The sequence below is a fragment of the Ovis aries genome, chromosome 2 (genome assembly GCF_016772045.2).
Source record: "Ovis aries strain OAR_USU_Benz2616 breed Rambouillet chromosome 2, ARS-UI_Ramb_v3.0, whole genome shotgun sequence".
In the NCBI taxonomy this organism is placed as follows: domain Eukaryota; kingdom Metazoa; phylum Chordata; class Mammalia; order Artiodactyla; family Bovidae; genus Ovis; species Ovis aries.
Genome location: NC_056055.1, coordinates 220,610,714 through 220,630,773, shown reverse-complemented (window position 1 = coordinate 220,630,773; position 20,060 = coordinate 220,610,714). Strand labels below are relative to the sequence as shown.

The window sequence follows — 20,060 nt, the reverse complement described above, 5'->3', positions numbered from 1 at the left end:
AGCCTCACAAAGAAAGAGAGAGCGGCCTCCATATGCCGCGGTCCTGGAGGCTTCTGGGCCGGAGGCGGTCGCACAAAGAGAGTCCCGGGAGGCCACTCCAGCCGCTGGACGACCATAGAGATGAGGCTCCTGCCCGCCTAGGGCTGGAGGTAAGCCGGAGGCTGCGGGGCGGGAACTAATAGGGAGTGCGGGCGGAGCAGGCCGGAGGCAAAAGTTTCTGAAACCGCAGAATGAGAGGTAGGCCTGGGCGATGGGAAAGCTCGGGAGAAGTGCAGAAGGGAGCGCGGCGACGAACGAGGCCCCGGCGCATCAGCTCACCACTGCCGGCGTCATTGCTGTGGACCCCACCCGGTTACACGCTGCCTCTCCTTAGGACAGTAAGCATGACGATGCTCCCTCCTTAGCCTCGCAGGTTACAAGACGGTTTTCCCGTTTGCCGGCAATTGTGATTCCCGCTCCCGCCCAACGATGTGGAGGCTGTCTTCGCCTCCACTTTACAAACAGGAAAGCTGACATCCCGGGAAGCGAGGGAACTACAATCTGCCGAAGGCCACGCAGTGAGTAGAGCCCACAGGCGAGTGGAAATCGGATGCCTTGGTCCCCAGACTCGATCTCACCCTTTCCCCAGGCCTTCTCTCTGCCTTAATGTGTCCTTTCTCTTCCTCGGTACCGCTGCCCCGAAGATAACCTCATTTCTTCTCTTGTGCCCACCTGTGTCCCACCTCACTCGGCCTTCCAGCGGCTGACGGTTCTCAGTCTAGACGGCACCCCTTGGCTCACCGTTAAGGCAATTATTACTGGAGCTGGAAGATTCCTTAGAGCAGCGATAAGTGGAGTCAGTGGTTTCCAGAGAACCCTCTGAGGGCGGAAGTGCGCTGCTCTACCACCTTCTAAATTTCCCTAATCTGAGGCTTTGAGTTGCAGAATTCTCATGTACAAAATGATTTTCTAGCCCTAGGCATCCCTTACCTGACCTTCATGGCTCAGTTTCATGGAGTGATTATACTATCATCCTTAATTCCTAATTACTCAGCGCAAACTAATTTTAGCAGTGTATAACAGGATATGCAATTTAGTTGACATTCACTTCTGAGTTGAGTTCCAGTGTTCAATATTAGGTCATAGTCAATGAATGAGAAATTTCTCCAGATGTGTTACTTTATACATAAGGCGCCTCTGGTTTGTTATCTTAGTAGAAGCCTAGCCTTGCATCTCTGTGTCTGCGGTTCTTAACTGTGTGTGAGTGTGTGCTTAGTCGTGTCCAACTCTTTGTGACCACATGGACTGTGGCCCGTCAGGCTCCTCTGTCCTTGAAATTTCCCAGGCAAGCATACTGGAATGGGTTGCCATTTCCTACGCCAGGGGATCTTCCCGATGCAGGGATCAAACTTGTGTCTCTTGTATCTCCTGCATTGGCAGGCAGATTCTTTACCACTGCATCACAGTTCTTCATTAGAATCCCTTGTCTGACTTGCATAGGCTGTTGTGGTTTATGTTCAGTGACGTGATAACTTCAGTAAAATCCACTCAGAAAGCTCCAAGTCCAGGGAGGGAGACTGACAAGTAAACAATAGTGCAGTATGACATGTTTCTGGTAGAGCTATGTACGAGGTGCCATGAGGACCCTAGAGAGAGAAACTTAGATGAACCGTGTCAGGATGCCATCATAGTAAAGTGACATTTATTTATTTGGCTGCTCTAGGTCTGAGTTATCTTTGATCTTACTTGTGGCTTGCAAACTCCTAGTTGTGGTACGTGGGATCTAGTTCCCTGATCAGGGACCCCTGCATTGGGATCGCCAGTCTTAGCTACTGGACTACCAGGGAAGTCCCTGTACAGATTCTCAAAGGATAGTTAGGAGTTGGTTAGCCAGACAAGAGAGATGACAGAGGGGAGAAGGCCCAGCAAGCTGAGAAATGTATAGTATATAGAAGCAGAAGAGAATGTGGTGAGTCTGGGAAAGGGCAAATCAATGAAAAGTTGAATCACTGGCTCAGAGAGAGGTGGGAGATGAATCTAGAGAGGGCAGCAGGGCCAGATCATGCAGGAAGGGCTTTGAGCTAAGGAATAGTGAGATCCTAAGATGTTAAGAGGGGAAGGGACCTCTGAGATCCCTTGAAAGTGAAAGTGAAAGTCGCTTAGTTGTGTCTGACTCTTTGCAACCCCATGGACTATACAGTCCATGGAATTCTCCAGGCCAGAATACTGGAGTGGGTAGCCTTTCCCTTCTCCAGGGGATCATCCCTACCCAGGGATCGAACCCAGGTCTCCCACATTGCAGGCAGATTATTTACCAGCTGAGTCACAAGAATACTGAATAGCCTATACCTTCTCTGGCGAATCTTCCCAACCTAAGAATTGAACCGGGGTGTCCTGCATGGTAGGTGGAGTCTTTACCAGCTGAGGTATCAGGGAAGCCCTGATAGCTTGGCCCCATCCAATTTTGTTGCAGATAAGAGAACCGAGACCCAAATTGCTTACTGATATGACAAACCTCACTTAGCTCCAAGAAACAATGTTTAGTATATGGGTCACAATTTCTTGTCTCGTTCCTATATTGACCCCTATTATCATTTTAATGCCTTTGTTCTAAACATTGTCTTCTTTTTTTCTCCTTTAGCCATGGACTTTATTGTTTGAATATTTGCAACTATTATTCTATACACAAGTTTTAATTTCTTACAAAACTCTGTATTCCATATTGCTAGGTCACTTCACTTTCCATTTTATGCCACATTTCTGTCAAGAGATATTTCCTGAAAATGGAGCCTATTATACAGAGTGAAGTAAGCCAGAAAGAAAAACACCAGTGCAGTATACTAACGCATATATATGGAATTTAGAAAGATGGTAACGATAACCCTGTATGCAAGACAGCAAAAGAGACACAGATGTGGGACTCTGTGGGAGAGGGTGAGGGCAGGATGATTTGAGAGAATGGCATTGAAACATGTAAATTATCACATGTGAAACGAATCACCATTCCAGGTTCGATGCATGATACAGCGTGCGTGGGGCTGGTGCACTGGGATGACCCAGAGGGATGGGATGGGGAGGGAGGTGGGAGCGGGGTTCAGGATGGGGAACACATGTACACCCATGGCGGATTCATGTCAATGTATGGCAAAACCAATACAATATTGTAAAGTTAAAAAATCACAATCTGTCTGATTGTGTGTTGTTGTTCAGTTGTTAAGTTGTGTCCAGTTCTTTGCAATACCCTAGACTGTAGTCCCCCCAAGCTCCTCTGTCCATGAGATATCCCAGGCAAGAATACTGGAGTGGGTTGCCATTTCCTTCTCCAGGTAAATATTGTCTTGAAAATGTCTATGTTAACTAGATATGGCATGCTGCCATGCAAGGAGATGCCTAATTGGGGCAGGCATTAGGCTGTGCACCCACCCCAACTGGGAAGAAAGTGAGAGATCTAATTATATGTTGTTTGATTTTTCTTCTGGTTGGTTTATCAGCATATAAGAGGCCACAGCACAGAAACTGGTGATGATGACAGACACCGTGTTGGACTCACAGCCAGCCAACAGCACTGGGGAGATGGATGGACTGTGCCCTGAGCTACTGCTGATCCCCCCACCTCTCTCTAACCATGGAATCCTAGAGCCTGTCCATAGCCCCTGTCCTTCTGCAAACCCTCCACCTTTGCCTCCTGACCCAGGCTGCCTGTTGGTAGAAGCCACAGCCACTGAAGAGGACACAGGGAACATGGAGATCATTGTGGAAGCCGTAGCTGGAAATCTGTCCCCAGGTGCTCCTGGAGAGACTCCAGGTATAAACACAGTTGCTCAGAGGACAGTAGGATAAGCAAGCCTGAGTTATTTGTCTGTGCTATTTTTGATCCTTGCCTATAAACAAGATGAAGACACAAGATAGCATCCTATTTTTATACTTAGAGATGTTGTAATTTGATTTGCAGTTGGTGAATGTTTATTGGAGGCTGGCAAGGTGGTGCACAACTTGTACCAGGCTCTTGGCAGTCTATCCCTGAGAGGGCTTCACGTCTGCTAGGCGGTAATCCAGGAGGGAAGACCTTTCTGACACCTCTGCCCAATTCTTACTGCTATAGTCCTCAGGGATTCTTTTCTCCACGTTGACCCTCCCACCCAGGGACTGTAGCCAGGGGTTAAGCAAAAGGCCTAGCCTCTCTCCACCACCCAGGGCTTGGCAGGGCTTCCTAGAGGTAATCTGCTATTTCCCTGCTCTGATTTCTTGTGGATAACATATTTAACTCACCCAAGGCATGCGTTATGACTGGGAATTGAACAATTTATGTTAGAAGAAAGATTCTCCCTGTTATTCTTCCTACATCTATAACTTCTTATTTTTGGGTAGCTTCCCCATTTTTTAACTGTCATCTTCCAGCTACAATTGTACCAGTTTTGCTTGTCAATGTGCAAAGAATACTGGGAAGGATTAGCTGGTTTAATCGTATAACATTTCTAAACTTTAATGTGGTGAAAGAAATAATAAATAAATTGAGAAGGAACCTAGAAAGACACTTGTAATATATAAGAAGAGTTAATATCTTTAAAATTCAAAGAGCTGAACAATAAGAAAAAGAAACAGTTTTGTTTTTTTCTTTTCTTAAAAAAAAGGGAGGGGGGAAGAAACCTACATGCAATTCACTAAAAAAAAAAGTCACTAACCATAATCTCTCTAAAAGACAAATTCCAGTTAAAAGTACCTATGAGATGCCACTTCTATTTTGCAACACTTGGGCAAAAATCAAGCTTTTTTTTTTTTTTTTTTAAACTAGTGTTGGTGAGGCTATGGGAAGCAGACCCTATCTTATAGTTTATGGAGAGTATAAATTAGTGTGATCTTTTGAAGGTCAGTTTATCCACATAACAAAATTTAAATGAGTGTACTCTGACCCAGGAATTCCACTTCTAGGGATACAGAATGGTCTATAGAATGTGTCACATATGTGCACAAAGATACAGGAATAAGGATGTGTAGGGCAGCTTTCTTTACAGTGTTTGGAAACAACCCAGATATCCATCAGTAAGGGTGATTTCATTTTTCTCTGTCCATGCTCTGAAGTATTATGAACTGGACAAAAAAAATATGAGATCTAAATGTACTACTTTTAGATAAAAATATCTTTGATATATAGCAAAGAAAAAAAAAATTATTAAAATGTGACCCCTATGAGGCCTGAAAAGATATAGACCAAATTGTGTGTGTGAGGCCGGGAGGTGGATATTCTTACATAGATGTGCTATTGCACTGGATTTTTATTTAAACAAAGAAAAGTATAAAGAGAAAAAAGACCACCAGAATGCAGGACAAACCTGGACTCCACCATTAACAAGCATGGTGGCCTTAACCTTGCAGAATCCCAGGTCCCTCTTCTCATAGGGCAGTTGGAGGACCAAGTAAGAATATTTTCCTAAGCCTTTCTTTGTCAAGGTCCTGCCATTACTTAAGAAATGGCAGCAATTACTGTAAATGAGATTTGGCTCATTTCAGAAAGGATGTCCTCCACTTTACGAGTCACTGTGCATTTGAAAGTCTTTTCACAGCGTATAAAAGTAAATATATGTATTGTCATGTATGTCACAGACGTTACCCCCAGATTGTCATTTTCTTCTTGTGAGCGTTTCTAATTTTTCATTTGGGCAAAATATATTACCTTTTCTTAATGCTTTTTGGATTTGGTTAATGCTTGTTACATCCACTTCACAAATATTTATGAAATGCCTACTTTGTGTTGAGTATCATGTAAGATAGACTGTCCTTGACCTTAGGGGCTTACAGTCAGGCATAGAATCAGACTTAAGCCATCTCCATTCCGCAGACATGAAAAGATCCACTTTTATTTTCTGCTGGTAACTAACTCCTCTGAGTCTCATTCTGTCTGATTCTGTGCCTTTCTCTGTCGGTCCTCTGCCTACAGGTGTCCTGGTAAAGGTGGTGGAGGTGTACTTCTGTGAGCGCTGTCAGCAGAGCTTCGCAGAGCCCACTCTGCTGGCCTTGCACCAGTGCACTGAGACACTTATTCAGCCCGTGCAGGGCCTCCCTACCCCGCCCTGCTCTGTAGAGCTGCCCCCCAGCAACCTCACTCTCCCCGGCCCTCTGCAGGGCCAGAGCCCACCAGATAGCCCCCTGCCATGCCCTGTGTGTAGACAAGAGTTTGCCCAACCCCAGACCCTGAAGAGCCACTTCAAGATGCACTGGGGCACCCCTGACACCTTCTCCTGCCCAGAATCTGGCTGTGTGTTCTCCACTCAAGATCGCAAGGAGCTCCACCAGCACCTGAGGCAGACCCACAGAGCGCTTCCAGTGCCTTGTTCCTTCCGGGGCTGCCCCCTGCTCTTTGGGAGCCAGCAGGGCATGGAGCTGCATCGGCAGACCCATTACCCTTTCCACTGCAACCGCTGCAGCTTCGTGGGCTCCAACGTCAAACTCTTCCGGCAGCATCAGCGGAGTCATGGGGCTGGGACGCAGCGAGAACCGTCTGCTGTAATGGGTCTTCCTTCCCAGGAGTTGCTGCCAGGTATGAAGTCAAGGGCCCAGCAGTCCCCTGCCTGGAACACAGCTGCAGTTGGTCTGTAGAAGAGGCTGATGTTACAGATGCCATGAATGTATGCATGAATTTAAGAAAATCCAGAGTAGTGGCTCAGGAGGTCAGGATTACTGACCGACGTGGGAAGGCATCTAGACATTCTGGACCAGGCAGACAGTGACTGAAGATTGGCTTAGGCTGCACTGAAGTGATTTAACCAACATCTCTTCTGATCCATCTCAGAACTTTCTGAGGGCAGAAGCTAAATTGCCTTGCCCGTCAGTGGCTATAGCCACTGGTGGAATGCTTGTGGACTCCTGTTAGAGCAAGTGGAACTGGGCAGGAGAAGCTGGGGTTATTTCAAAAAGAAACCTTCAGTGGAGGTGGTGCTTCAGTGATTCTTATTCCTCTTGGTCTCAAAAAGAGAGCGTGAGGTGAGTAGAGGAGCAGGAGGAAATAGAGAAATCAGACCAGCGGGGCCAGGGTTCTGATGAGAGAATTTGGCTTGCTAACACTGATTTGTGCTCTGGTGCAAACAGAAGATTCTTCTTTCCTGGAATGAAAAAGTCATACATCTTTGCCTTAACCGTGGCAGCTGCCTCTATTGAGGGATAGAAGGAATGGGTTTGGAGCGCAGGGTGTGTCCCTGAATTGCTGAGTTGGATTTTGCAGTAGACAGTTTAGACGTCAGGAATATTCGCCCACAATGAGCCACTAGCTGTTAGCCCTGGGGACCTGAGTCAAGGAAGTACAGTCTAGTCTGTCCTCCTCTACCTCTGTGCCCCTCTCCCCACTCCAGTGACCTCAAAGCTCTTACCTTCAAGGGGTCTGAGTTTGGTGTTATCTGAGGTTTGATTTACTTTGTGAAAGTGAAATTCCCTTAGTCATGTCCAACTCTTTGTGATCCCATGAACTATAGCCTGGCAGGCTACTCTGTCTATGGGATTCTCCAGGCCAGTATACTGGAGTGGGTGGCTGTTCCCATGTCCAGCGGATCTCCCCACCCCAGGGATTGAAACCAGGTCTCCCGCATTGCAGATGGATCTTTACTGTCTGAGACACTATTAGAGCCCTTGACTTACTTTAGATTGGAGCATGACTAACAGCTTAGCTCCTGGTCTTTCTGTCCCTGTGGGAATAAACGTGTGTGCTTAGAACCCGGGATTTTCTTAGGCTACACGGTGAGAGGTGATTCTTCCCGGCTAGTAAGAGGGAAATTCAAGCACTCCATGCTGCGCTGGCTTCTCTAGTCATCCAGTTCTTTGCACTTGCAGCTCCCAAAGTGCCTCCAGGAATGGGAGAGACTTCAGAGGAGACAGGAGCGCCCTCACCTGGGCAGGAGTCAGTGGAAGAGGAGGAAGAGGAGCGTGCTAGCCGGAAGAGCTCCCAGAAAGCCCTGGAGCTGGAAGGTAATGACATGATGGGCTTGAACCTCTCGGTGGGGAGGAACAGACTGGTGGGGTCTGGCATTGAGGCCTGGGGTTTGGTTTTCTGAGTTTTGGTTCGCATCCTTCGTTTCTAACATTCTTGTTCGACACAGCTAGTGGGGAAGTGATAGATGGGCACAGTCCCTAGTGACACAGCGCATCTGCGCTAAAGTCGCTTCAGTCTGACTCTGTGCGACCCCCTAGCCTGCCAGGCTTCTCTGTCCATGGGATTTTTCCAGACATGAATACTGGAGTGGGTTGCTGTGCCCTCCTCCAGGGGATCTTCCCGACCCAGGGATTGAACCTGTGCTTCTTACATTGACAGGTAGGTTCTTTATCACTGGTACCACCTGGGAAGCCCCTGGTGATGGAGGTGAAAGGTAAATAGCATTTGCTTTTGGAGTTGGTTTTCCTCAGGCAAAAGGCTCTTCTGTGAGGAGAGAGGGTGATATTCATAGAACAAAGATGCCAAAGGTTATTGACTGGCAGCTTGTCTTGTCTGACATTGAGCCCCCTAAGACTGCATTTCTGAACCCTTGCATTCTCAGTTTTCCATCTGAGTAGAACAGCATTTGAAGCCCATCCCACAGGGAGCATATTTACCAACAGATGACCAGGAAGGATCTGATTATATTTATTACCAGCTCTCTGACCGGAGTATTCAGAAGTAAGAGTACTTTACCTTGTCTTCCCTCTGCTCACTCCCTGTGAGGTCCTTCTCCTTCCAACCAGCCCTCCTGATTCTTCCACCTGCCCCCATGGAGGGTAGGAGGAACAAGAATGTTCCATCAAGATTGTTCTTTTGAGCTTTTCTGGATAGAGGCTTAGGAATAGAGGGTGGCTGGGTGAAGCACTTCTTACAGGCCACAGCATGGTCTGAGAAGTCCTTGTGATTTTGTTTCTCTAAATACTTGAATATGTCTTGTCTCTTCTTTGAGCCTGCAGAGTTTGAGATGCTACTGTTTGGTTTCCGGGAGAGAAAGGAACGAGGCCATGCAGGCATGCACGTTTTGTCTGGGCAGACTGTGGTTCTCCTATTATACGGTCAGTCCCTGGCCTATCGAAGAATCTCATTGCCAACCCTCCCCTCCGTTTTCCCTCTCCCAGGCACTGTGGCTTCTGGCCCCGAGTCCCTCTTCAAGACCCACATGTGTCCAGAATGCAAGCGCTGCTTCAAGAAGCGAACTCACCTGGTGGAGCACCTGCACCTCCACTTCCCAGACCCCAGTCTCCAGTGCCCCAACTGCCAGAAGTTCTTCACCAGTAAGAGCAAGCTCAAGACCCACCTGCTGCGGGAACTGGGCCAGAAGGCCCACCGCTGCCCGCTGTGCCACTACAGCGCCGTAGAGAGGAACGCCCTCAACCGCCACATGGCCAGCATGCACGAGGACATCTCCAACTTCTACTCGGACACCTACGCCTGTCCCGTCTGCCGGGAGGAGTTCCGCCTCAGCCAGGCCCTGAAGGAGCACCTCAAGAGCCACACTGCGGCCGCCGCGGCCGAGCCACTGCCCCTCCGCTGCTTCCAGGAGGGCTGCGGCCACACGGCACCCGACCGCAAGGCCTTCGTGAAGCACCTGAAGGAGACGCACGGGGTGCGGGCCGTGGAGTGCCGCCACCACTCGTGCCCCATGCTCTTCGCCACGGTGGAAGCCATGGAGGCCCACCACAAGAGCCACTATGCCTTCCACTGCCCCCACTGTGACTTCGCCTGCTCCAACAAGCACCTGTTCCGCAAACACAAGAAGCAGGGCCACCCCGGCAGTGAAGAGCTGCGCTGCACCTTCTGTCCCTTTGCCACCTTCAACCCGGTGGCCTACCAGGACCATGTGGGCAAGATGCACGCTCACGAGAAGATCCACCAGTGCCCTGAGTGCAGCTTTGCCACTGCCCACAAGAGGGTGCTCATCCGCCACATGCTGCTGCACACCGGTGAGATGGCTTCCGCCCTTCCCTCGCTCCATGTTGTGGGGGCGATGATGGTGATGATGGCAGCAAATGGGAGCTTTCCGTGTGTGCCGGGCATGTGGTGGGGCTTTGCATATGTTGCATAGGACTCATGAGGTAAAGCTAGCATCTGAAGTTCACAAATGAGCCTTAAGCTGAATGTCCGTCAGCTCAGAAAGTGGTCAAGCTAGGGTTTGAATCCAGGCTTTCTGACCCAGGGGCTTCCCTGGTGGCTCAGATGGTAAAGCATCTACCTGCAATGCAGGAGACCTGGGTTCAGTCCCTGGGTCAGGAAGATCCCCTGGGGAAGGAAATGGCAACCCACTCCAGTACTCTTGCATGGAAAATTCTATGGCTGGAGGAGCCTGGTAGGCTACAATCCATGGGGTCGCAAAGAGTCGGACACAACTGAGCAACTTCACTTTCACTTTCCTCAGACACTGTGCTCTTGTGCCTCACCTTTAATGCCCTGGTGGGTTCTGCCCACCCCTAGTCAGGCATGTTTACCCAGCCTGTTAAAGCAAAGAAGCCCAAACCAGGACAGATGGCTGCCTTTGTAACCCAAGTTCTGATGGGCTGTGAGAGATGGGGCTGAGGGGGCTGAGCCACCCTCACATGTTACAGCCTTGGCAGCCGTGACACTGAAAGATGATCACGTCTCATGACCAGAAAGTTGCAGGCTTTTCAGCTCAGACTTTTTAACTGGTTATCAGCATTACTGATACTTTGAGTAAAAACCAATTCAGGCTCCCTAGCTATATAGCATCTGCCCATTTGTGATCTTTATGTAAGTATCGGTGAATTGACCAGACATCTAAAAAATCTCATCAAAGATTCTTTAGTTTGGGAGGCCAGTTTTTAGGCAGCTTGTGGCAAAGCCATTGTTGTTCCCATTAAACAGTTCATTTCTATACAGGCTTTAGTCACAAAATCTCATTTCGGGGGGCCTTTCTTAAAACCTCACGTCAATATAGGCGTATTTTCTTTTATTGTACTTCACTTTACTATTCTTAGAAGATACTGTGTTTTTTATAAATGGAAGGTTTGTGGCAACCCTGCATTGCCAGGTGATGGTTAGCATTTTTCAGCAGTATTTTTTAATCAAGGCATGCACATTGTTTTGTTAGAATGCTGTTACACACTTGATAGACTTCAGTGCAGCACGTGAACATAACGTTTTTATGTGTACTGGGAAACCATGAAATTTGTGTGATTCGCCTTGTTGCAGTATATGCTTTACTGCAATGGTCTGGAACTGAGCCCACAATGTCTCTGAGGTATGTTTGTGTAGCGCTTTCCAGTTTACAGAGTTCTTTCATATTTATTATTCATAACAATCTTGTGAGGAAGGCAGGTGAAGATGAGAGACCCTGAACATTTAAATGGCCCGTTTCAGGATCCCACAGCTGGTATTAGAACCAGAGCCAGCTGGTTGCTTTTCTTTCACCATCAGGGGAGGAGCTGAGTGGGTAGCAGGGGCCTCAGGGAAAGGTCTTGAAAGGAATATGGCCCCAGCCTCACCAGTCAGCGCCAGGTCTTGACCAACTTACAAGGACTGCTCGTCCTTGAGTCCTCTGGGCATCTTATTTAAACTTTATGTCTACTATGTGAGGTCAGTATTTTTGTGTCGCCCCCTCCCCCTACCTTCCCCCCCCCCCACCTTTTTGGAAACCAGGAAACTGATAATGATAAATGACCTGCCCAAGGCCACACAGTAGTAATGTGGAATTTCAACCACTGCCTAATCGCTCTATGGTTTCTCTGTGCCTCAGCTTCTTCCTCTGTAAAATGGGGTAATCAGAACACCTGCCTCGCAGGGCGGTTGTGAGGATTCAGTAAGGGGAGGCATTTTTATAAAGTGCTCAGAAAGGCGCCTGGCACATAGTGAGCACTGTGTAAATGTCAGCTATTAATATCTTTATGACTGTGTTGGACTCCAGAGTTGTTAACCACTATGTCATATTACCTAATTTTTTCCTCCTCCTCTTCCACAAAACTAAGTGAATTGGGCTAAGTGGAGCAGTTGGCCATCAGTGCCAGTAAGCTGTATAACAAATCTAGAACTGACTTTGAGAAAAGCTGGGTCTTTGTTTTTTTTTGTTTTTTGTTTTTTGTTTTTAAGCTGGGTCTTTGTTTCTGCCCATCTTCCCTGGTTTCGGGGTGGAGGCGAGGTCATCTGAGAGGGCCATGGGGCAGTGTTGACTCTGCCATCAGCACCTCAGCTTCCGCTCCTGCCGGGCATCAGGGCGTCCCTCAGTCGCTCCATGTCTGACCTGTGTCCTCTCCCCGCTCACCCCACCCCCACAGGTGAGAAGCCCCACAAGTGTGAACTGTGCGACTTCACTTGCCGAGACGTGAGCTACCTGTCCAAGCACATGCTGACCCACTCCAACACCAAGGATTACATGTGTACCGAGTGCGGCTACGTCACCAAGTGGAAGCACTACCTCAGCGTGCACATGCGCAAACACGCAGGCGACCTCAGGCATGAGCGCATGTGTGCCTCCCTCCCCCGCCCAGTGACCTGGGGTTAAGCTGGCTAAAGTCGGCTCCCAGCCCCATCTCTCTTCCGGCCCCGAGAGACCCCTCCTCATACCCCTCTGCTCCTGTCATTTCTGTAACACTGCCTTCAGCTGACCTCTGCCTGTGGCCCAGGCTGCACAGTGAGACCTCTCTGGGCTCAGGGAAGGGAGCGCAGACCCAGAGGAGAGGCCCGGAGGCCCGGAGACTGAGGTGTCATTTGAGCTCTGAGCCCAGTCCTGGTGACATAGATGGGCTATGCTTGTGACCCCAATCCTGGCACTTCCACATCCCGACAAGTTCCCCTCTGGGTTCAGCTGGCTAGGAAGTCTCTCCTTAGCTTTCACGCCTCTGTGGAGAGCGGGAAGTCGGTGCAGAAACCTGCCCGAGGGGCTGTAGCCATGTCAGCACCCTGGAAGTCTACAGAAGTTTGCTGATTCATGATATCTTCCCTTTAGGAAGAAACATAGATTAAGAGTTAGAACACAAGCCCTGAAGCTAGACTGTCTCTGCCCTTCACTTCCTTTGTAACTTGAAGCAAGTTATTAACTTCTATGCCTTAGTCTCCTCACTGATAAAATGGAGATACCTAGTTCATAGGGTAGCAGAAAAGACGATTCTATTAGATGAGGAGGGACTTCCCTGGCAGTGAAGTGGTCTTTGCCTTCCAATGCACCAGGTACGGGTTTGATCCCTAGTTGGGGAACCAAGATCCCACATGTCTCGTGGCCAAAAAAACAAAACAAAACAGAAGCAATATTGTAACAAATTTAATAAAGACTTAAGAAAATGTTTTAAATAAATCAGATGACACATGTACAAGTGAATGTGGAACCTGGCCCATGATATGAATTTTGAGTGACTGGTAGTGGCATGAGTAACTCAATAACTGATCTTTCCCTCTTTGCCAGATACCAGTGCAACCAGTGCTCCTACCGCTGCCACCGGGCCGATCAGCTGAGCAGCCACAAGCTGCGGCACCAGGGTAAGTCCCTGATGTGTGAGGTGTGTGCCTTCGCCTGCAAGCGGAAGTATGAGCTGCAGAAGCACATGGCTTCCCAGCACCACCCCGGGACGCCAGTGCCGCTCTACCCCTGCCGCTACTGCAGCTACCAGAGCCGCCACAAGCAGGCGCTGCTGAGCCACGAGAACTGCAAGCACACCCGCCTCCGCGAGTTCCGCTGTGCCCTCTGTGACTACCGCACCTTCAGCAACACCACACTCTTCTTCCACAAGCGCAAGGCCCATGGCTACGTGCCCGGCGACCAGGTCTGGCAGCTCCGCTGTGCCAGCCAGGAGCCAGAAGGGGCCAGGCAGTGCCCAACACCCTCACCAGACTCAGAGCCTGCAAGTCAACTGTCTGCCCAGCCTGAGGGGCCGGACCACGACCGAGGGGCTGTAATGGACCCCACCCTGATCCAGGCCCTGCCAGAGACCAGTGAGGAGGGCAGTGCTGAGAAACAGGACCGCAGCGAGGTTCCCCAGGGGGATGACCTGGTTGGCAGCCCCAGTCCAGCGGAGGTAGATGAGGGCGGCTGCACACTACACCTCGAGGCCCTGGGGGTCGAGCTGGGACCTGTGGCTGACCCACCCCTTGAGGAAGTCACCGAGACAGCTCCTGTGGAGTTCAGGCCCCTGGATCCCCCGGGGCCCCTGAGCCTGGAAGGGCCAGAGGGAACTTTGACAGAGCTGTCTACCTTTGAGGGTGCTGGAACTTCTGACTTGGGTGCTGAAGAGCCCATTCTGGAAAAGCCAATCTCTCAGCCCCCAACCAATCCTCCTTCCTCAGAGGAGCCCCCAGATGACTGGGTGGGAACCTTCAAGGCAACTACACCCACTGAGACAGCACCCCTGCCCCAGCTCCCTGAATCCGAGTCATTACTCAAGGCCCTAAGGAGGCAGGACAAAGAGCAGGCAGAGGCATTGGTGCTGGAAGGGCGAGTCCAGATGGTCGTGATTCAGGCAGAGGGGAGAGCTTTCCGCTGCCCACACTGCCCATTCATCACCCGCCGGGAAAAGGCCCTGAGTCTGCACTCCAGGGCTGGGTGCCAGGGCCGCCGAGAGCCCCTGCTCTGCCCCGAGTGTGGCGCTAGCTTTAAGCAGCAGCGTGGCCTCAGCACGCACCTGCTGAAGAAGTGCCCCGTTCTGCTCAGAAAGAACAAAGGCTTGCCCAGACCAGATTCACCCATTACTCTGCAGCCTCTGCCCCTAAGCACCCCGGCCTCAGAGGATGCAGAAGGCGGGAAGACCCCAGCTGCACCATTAGAAGAGATCATGCTCCCAAGAGATGCTCCTTCTGAGCCTTCTAGGGAGCCAGAGAAGATAGGGGAGCCTCTTGCTGTGCCCTCTGGCTCTACAGTCCCTCCTGTGGGAGACTCCTCACCCTCAGAGGCCCCTGAGAAGTTCCACTTCGAGCAGGGCAAGTTTCACTGCAACTCATGCGCGTTCCTCTGCTCTCGCCTCTCCTCCATCACCTCTCACGTGACTGAGGGCTGCCGGGGTGGACGTGGCGGGGGAGGAAAGCGCGGGGCCGTCCAGACCCAGCCTGCCCTGTCCCCCCTGAGCGGCGGGGATTCTGCACCCCTGAGCAGTGGGAATACAGAGCGCAGCCTGGGGGATGGGGAGCCGGCTCTGCTGCCAAAGCAGAAGGCGGCCCGCTTCTCCTGCCCCACGTGTCCCTTTAGCTGTCAGCAGGAGCGGGCTCTGCGGACTCACCAGACCCGGGGCTGCCCCCTGGAGCCCTCTGGAGAGCTGCACTGCGGCCTCTGCCCCTTCACTGCTCCTGCTGCTGCTGCCCTGAGGCTCCACCAGAAGCGCCGGCACCCCGCCGCCACCCCGGCCCGAGGCCCCCGGCCCCCTCTGCAGTGCGGGGACTGTGGCTTCACGTGTAAGCAGAGCCGGTGCCTGCAGCAGCACAGACGGCTGAAGCACGAGGGGGTGAAGCCACATCAGTGCCCCTTCTGTGACTTCTCCACCACCCGAAGGTACCGGCTCGAGGCCCACCAGTCCCGACACACAGGGGTTGGCCGCATCCGCTGCAACTCCTGTCCTCAGACGTTCGGTACCAACTCCAAACTGCGCCTGCACCAGCTGAGGGTGCATGACAAAACGCCTACCCACTTCTGTCCTCTCTGTGACTACAGCGGCTACCTCCGCCATGACATCACCCGCCACGTCAACAGCTGCCACCAGGGCACCCCGGCCTTTGCCTGCCCTCAGTGCGAAGCCCAGTTCAGCTCTGAGACAGCGCTCAAGCAGCACGCACTGCGCCGGCATCCAGAGCCCACGCTGCCCACCCCCGGCTCTCTGGCAGAGGCCGCCGAGGGCCCCCTGCACTGCACCCGCTGCGGGCTGCTGTGCGCCAGCCCCGCCAGCCTACGGGGGCACACCCGGAAGCAGCACCCCCGGCTCGAGTGTGGGGCCTGCCAGGAGGCCTTCCCTAGCCGGCCGGCACTGGACGAGCACCGGAGGCAGCAGCATTTCAGCCACCGCTGCCAGCTCTGTGACTTTGCTGCCCGGGAGCGGGTGGGCCTGGTGAAGCACTACTTGGAGCAGCACGAGGAGACTTCCAAGGCAGCTGCAGCCTCGGCCGGGGAGGGGGACTCTGGCCAGCCCCCTCTGCGCTGCCCCTTCTGTGACTTTGCCTGCCGCCACCAGCTGGTGCTTGATCACCATGTGAAAGGGCACGGGGGCACCCGGCTCTACAAGTGCACGGACTGTGCTTACAGCACCAAGAACCGGCAGAAGATCACCTGGCACAGCCGTATCCACACCGGGGAAAAGCCCTACCGCTGTCACCTCTGTCCCTATGCCTGTGCGGACCCCTCTCGCCTCAAGGTAAGGCCAGGGGCCATGGAAGCGGGAGGAAGGCAGGCTGCAGAGTTAAAACCACCTAGGTTCTCTAATCCTGACTCTTCCAAGTATCAGCTCTGTGACTTGGGTCAAGTCCCTTAACTTCTCCAAGCCTCAGGTTCCTCATCTGTGAGAAAAGGGGATAGTATTGCATAGGGTGGTTACAAAGGTAGAATTCCAGGACTTCCTGGTGGTCCAGTGGTTAAGACTCTGTGCTCCCAGTGCAGGGGGCTTAGGTTCAATCCCTGGTCAGGGAACTAAGATTCCCCATGCCACGTAGCCAAAAAAAAAAGATAGAATTCCATAATATATGCTTGGCATGTGATAAAGGCATGTAATAGGTTATAGATAATCTAGATAATAATAGCTAACATTTTTTGATCACTTACACTGTATGTTGGGCATTAATTTTAATCCTTACGAAAATACGAAATAGTTACTTTCACTGTTCCCATTTTACAGATTAATAAACTGAGAATTAGGAGTTAGGTTGCCCAAAAACACAGCTAAATGAGTGGCAGAGCTGAGATCAGGTATACCTGAGGTTGGCCAAATGGATCAGGGTGGTGTCCAAGCGACTGGCCTTGGGGACCCGATTGGCAGCGGAGGGAATGGGTCGGCTTGGTGCAGGGAACAGGATTATCTGCCAGCAGTTTCTCTGCCTGTTCACCCTATTTCCACATCCAGTGAGTACCCATTAGGCGCATGTTCTCTGGGTGCTCTCTGCTCTTCTCTCCTCCAGTACCATATGCGGATTCACAAGGAGGAACGGAAGTATCTGTGCCCTGACTGTGGCTACAAGTGCAAGTGGGTCAACCAGCTCAAGTACCACATGACCAAGCACACAGGTGAGTCTGCATGGTTTTCACAGGCCCGAGGGGCTCCACTGTGCCCTGGCACACCCAGCCTCCCCGAGGTGGTGTGTGTCATTATGCAGATTTGGGGTGCATATCAGTTTTCACATCAGGGATCAACTGAAAAGCCAGAATAACTTCCCAACCCACTGAAAGCCTATCAGAATCAGGAGAGGTGAACCTGGGGGTCTGGGCATGTGTGCTTTGCAAAACCTCCCCAGGGGATTGTGGCACACGGTCACCCCCTTCCTGTTGAGAAGCCCCAACTCGAGCATGAGGAACCAGATCTACCTGGTTCCTGTGGAAACAGGATGGAACTATCGTGAGTGAGGAGGAGAAAGTAGAGGGCTCTCCTGTTTTAACTTGTCCTTTTTTTCCCTCCTGAGTAGAATCCGTGGACCACAGGTTCTCAGAGATGGGTTAATGATGGTGTGTCTTGATTGCTGCATATGGCCCACCCTGTAAGGGAATTAACCAGGTGCATTTCAAGACCCTCTGCCTCTATAGATACCACTACTTTTTACCTCTACCTCTTCCCTCTTAAGTATTTTCTTTTACTTCCTGAGTTGAACAAGGAATTGTATTTAAATAGATTCCCAGTTCCATGCGTACTCCAGGACCAAAGTGAAAGTCGCTCAGCTGTGTCCGACTCTCCACGACCCCATGGACTGTAGCCTGCCAGGCTACTGTGTCCATAGGATTCTCCAGGCAAGAATACTGGAGTGGGTTGCCATTTCCTCCTCCAGGGGATCTTATTGACTCAGGGATCGAACCCAGGTCTTCCGCACTGCAGGCAGAGTCTCTACCATCTGAGCCACCAGGGAAGCCCAGAGTTGATTTCACTTGTCTTGCTTTTCCCTCAACATCCTCCTCTGACCCCGGACCCCACCCAACCTTGAGTTGTCACGTCTCCTTGGGCTCCTCTGGGACGCACAGTTTCTCAGACTTTCTGTACTTTGATGACCTTGACAATTCTGAGGATTGCTCAAGGACTCTGTGGAAGGTCCCTCAGCTAGGATTTCTCTGGTGGTTTTCTCGTGGTGGCCTTGATGGGAGGGTTTGGGAGGAAGACCCAGGACCAAAAGGGGGTTGGAATTCCGCTTGTAGAAAACTTAGTATATTTGAGTCTTTACTGCTGTCAGATGGCTACTTAGGGGTCCAGTTAGTTACCAGCATCCATTGAGCACCCACTGTCTACAAGGGATTATCTGGAAGAAGGGGAGCACATCAGACAGGATCGGAACATGCCAGAGACATGGTCCTTTGTCAGCTGGCTGGCTGTGTTCCTTATGTGCCAGGATCACAGTGGCACTTCTGGTCCACTGATCCTGTTCCACCTCTTTCAGTGGTGACCCATTCCCTGTCCTTCCCCCGTCCCACAGGACTGAAGCCATACCAGTGTCCCGAGTGTGAGTACTGCACCAACCGGGCCGACGCGCTGCGCGTGCACCAGGAGACACGGCACCGGGAAGCTCGGGCCTTCATGTGTGAGCAGTGTGGCAAGGCCTTCAAGACGCGCTTCCTGCTGCGCACCCACCTGCGCAAGCACAGCGAGGCCAAGCCCTATGTGTGCAATGTGTGCCACCGGGCTTTCCGCTGGGCCGCCGGCCTGCGCCATCACGCCCTCACCCACACCGACCGCCACCCCTTCTTCTGCCGCCTCTGCAGCTACAAGGCCAAGCAGAAATTCCAGGTGGTCAAGCACGTGCGCAGGCACCACCCTGACCAGGCTGACCCCAACCAAGGCGTGGGCAAAGACCCCACCACTCCCACAGTGCATCTGCACGACGTGCAACTCGAAGACCCTGGCCCGCCTGCTCCTGCTGCTCTGCCCACTGGACCCGAGGGCTGAGCACCCCCCACCTCCCAGACACGAGGAGGGTGTGGACCCATGTGCAGACTGGACCCAAGGGCTGAGCCCCCACACCTCCCAGACACGAGGAGGGTGTGGACCCATGTGCAGACTGGACCCAGAGCTAGCCTTAGGAGCTCAGGGCTGTGGGAGGGGCTGGCTTCAGGGCATAAATGAGGCTGGAACCCTCCTGGGAATCTGGCCCATAGTACTTGGAAGTTGATATAAAAGAGAGACCTGGACCACAAATTGATTTCTGTTGAGGCACACTGTGTTTTTGACCTGTGTGTTCCTAATTTCTTCACCATCGCCCCACCAAAGTCCCTGGCTATAAGATCGTGGATTACCCATTTCATCTCTTTCCTTCTTAACTGTGTCAAGTTCCTATTTCCTCAGCATCCTCAAAACAGTTGTATCTAACCGCATGTGCCGTTGTGCCCCCTGCTTCATAAAGCATGGTTAAATGATTCGTAGCTTATATAGACTCTTCCATGTCCCCGACTTTAATACTGCCAGGCTGTCTCTCAGTCTGCCCTGTCCCCTCTCAGGCCTCCGTCACTCCTTTGTCTCCTTCCATCTTTGCTGAGTGATTGGTTCTGAAAGAGGACCAGGTCTGCCTTCTGTCTGTCCTAGAGCCTGAGTTAGCCCTTGCCCTGCTCCTTATTTCCAAATCCCTTTGTCTTCCAGTAGATGGAGGATTGCTACCTACTCAGCCTCTCGTAGAAGCAGCGTTAACTCAGCAGCATCCTCAGACCAGCTCAGCTGCTGGACTGGAGTTAAAGCACAGGATAGTGGAAGACAGACAGTTGGGGAGGTAAATCTCTCACCCAGAATTCTGTCGATGCTTCACAGTGACTGTATCATGAATCATCTAAACTGGGACACACTGGGGAAATCAAAGAGGATACTATTAATAATTATGCTGAGACACCAGACATAAAGCAAGACTATTCCAGGCCAACTCTTTAGGAAGGCTGGGATCATGTAACTCTCTGTCTCTCCTTTTACCCTGCCACTTAGAAGTCATACTTCTTACCCTTTCTGTGTAGTGAATGCTGGGGGGCCTGGGAAACCCTGTTTTCCCA

The 20,060-nt window shown here is 51.3% G+C and overlaps 1 protein-coding gene across 8 annotated transcripts; it reads left to right on the top strand.

The window, feature by feature from the left end:
* The first annotated feature begins 116 nt into the window (after positions 1-116).
* Positions 117-19,442, top strand: ZNF142 (zinc finger protein 142). 8 transcript variants are annotated; one of them, XR_009599645.1, is made up of 11 exons: positions 117-149; positions 405-557; positions 3,471-3,784; positions 5,915-6,514; positions 7,798-7,932; positions 9,058-9,882; positions 12,205-12,382; positions 13,329-16,254; positions 17,012-17,117; positions 17,513-17,601; positions 17,716-18,499. XR_009599645.1 is itself a non-coding variant. In XM_027965185.2 (10 exons), the coding sequence occupies exons 3-10, from the start codon at positions 3,502-3,504 to the stop codon at positions 18,973-18,975; spliced, it is 5,523 nt and encodes a 1,840-aa protein (XP_027820986.1). In that variant the 5' UTR covers positions 117-149; positions 405-557; positions 3,471-3,501; the 3' UTR covers positions 18,976-19,442. The 8 variants fall into 8 exon arrangements, 7 of the variants coding, with proteins under 7 accessions (XP_027820986.1, XP_042100170.1, XP_027820985.1 ...); XM_027965185.2 differs by lacking the exons at positions 17,513-17,601; positions 17,716-18,499 and adding an exon at positions 18,506-19,442; XM_042244236.1 differs by lacking the exons at positions 17,513-17,601; positions 17,716-18,499 and adding an exon at positions 18,506-19,442 and having other exon boundaries at positions 405-574.
* The last annotated feature ends 618 nt before the right edge of the window (positions 19,443-20,060 follow it).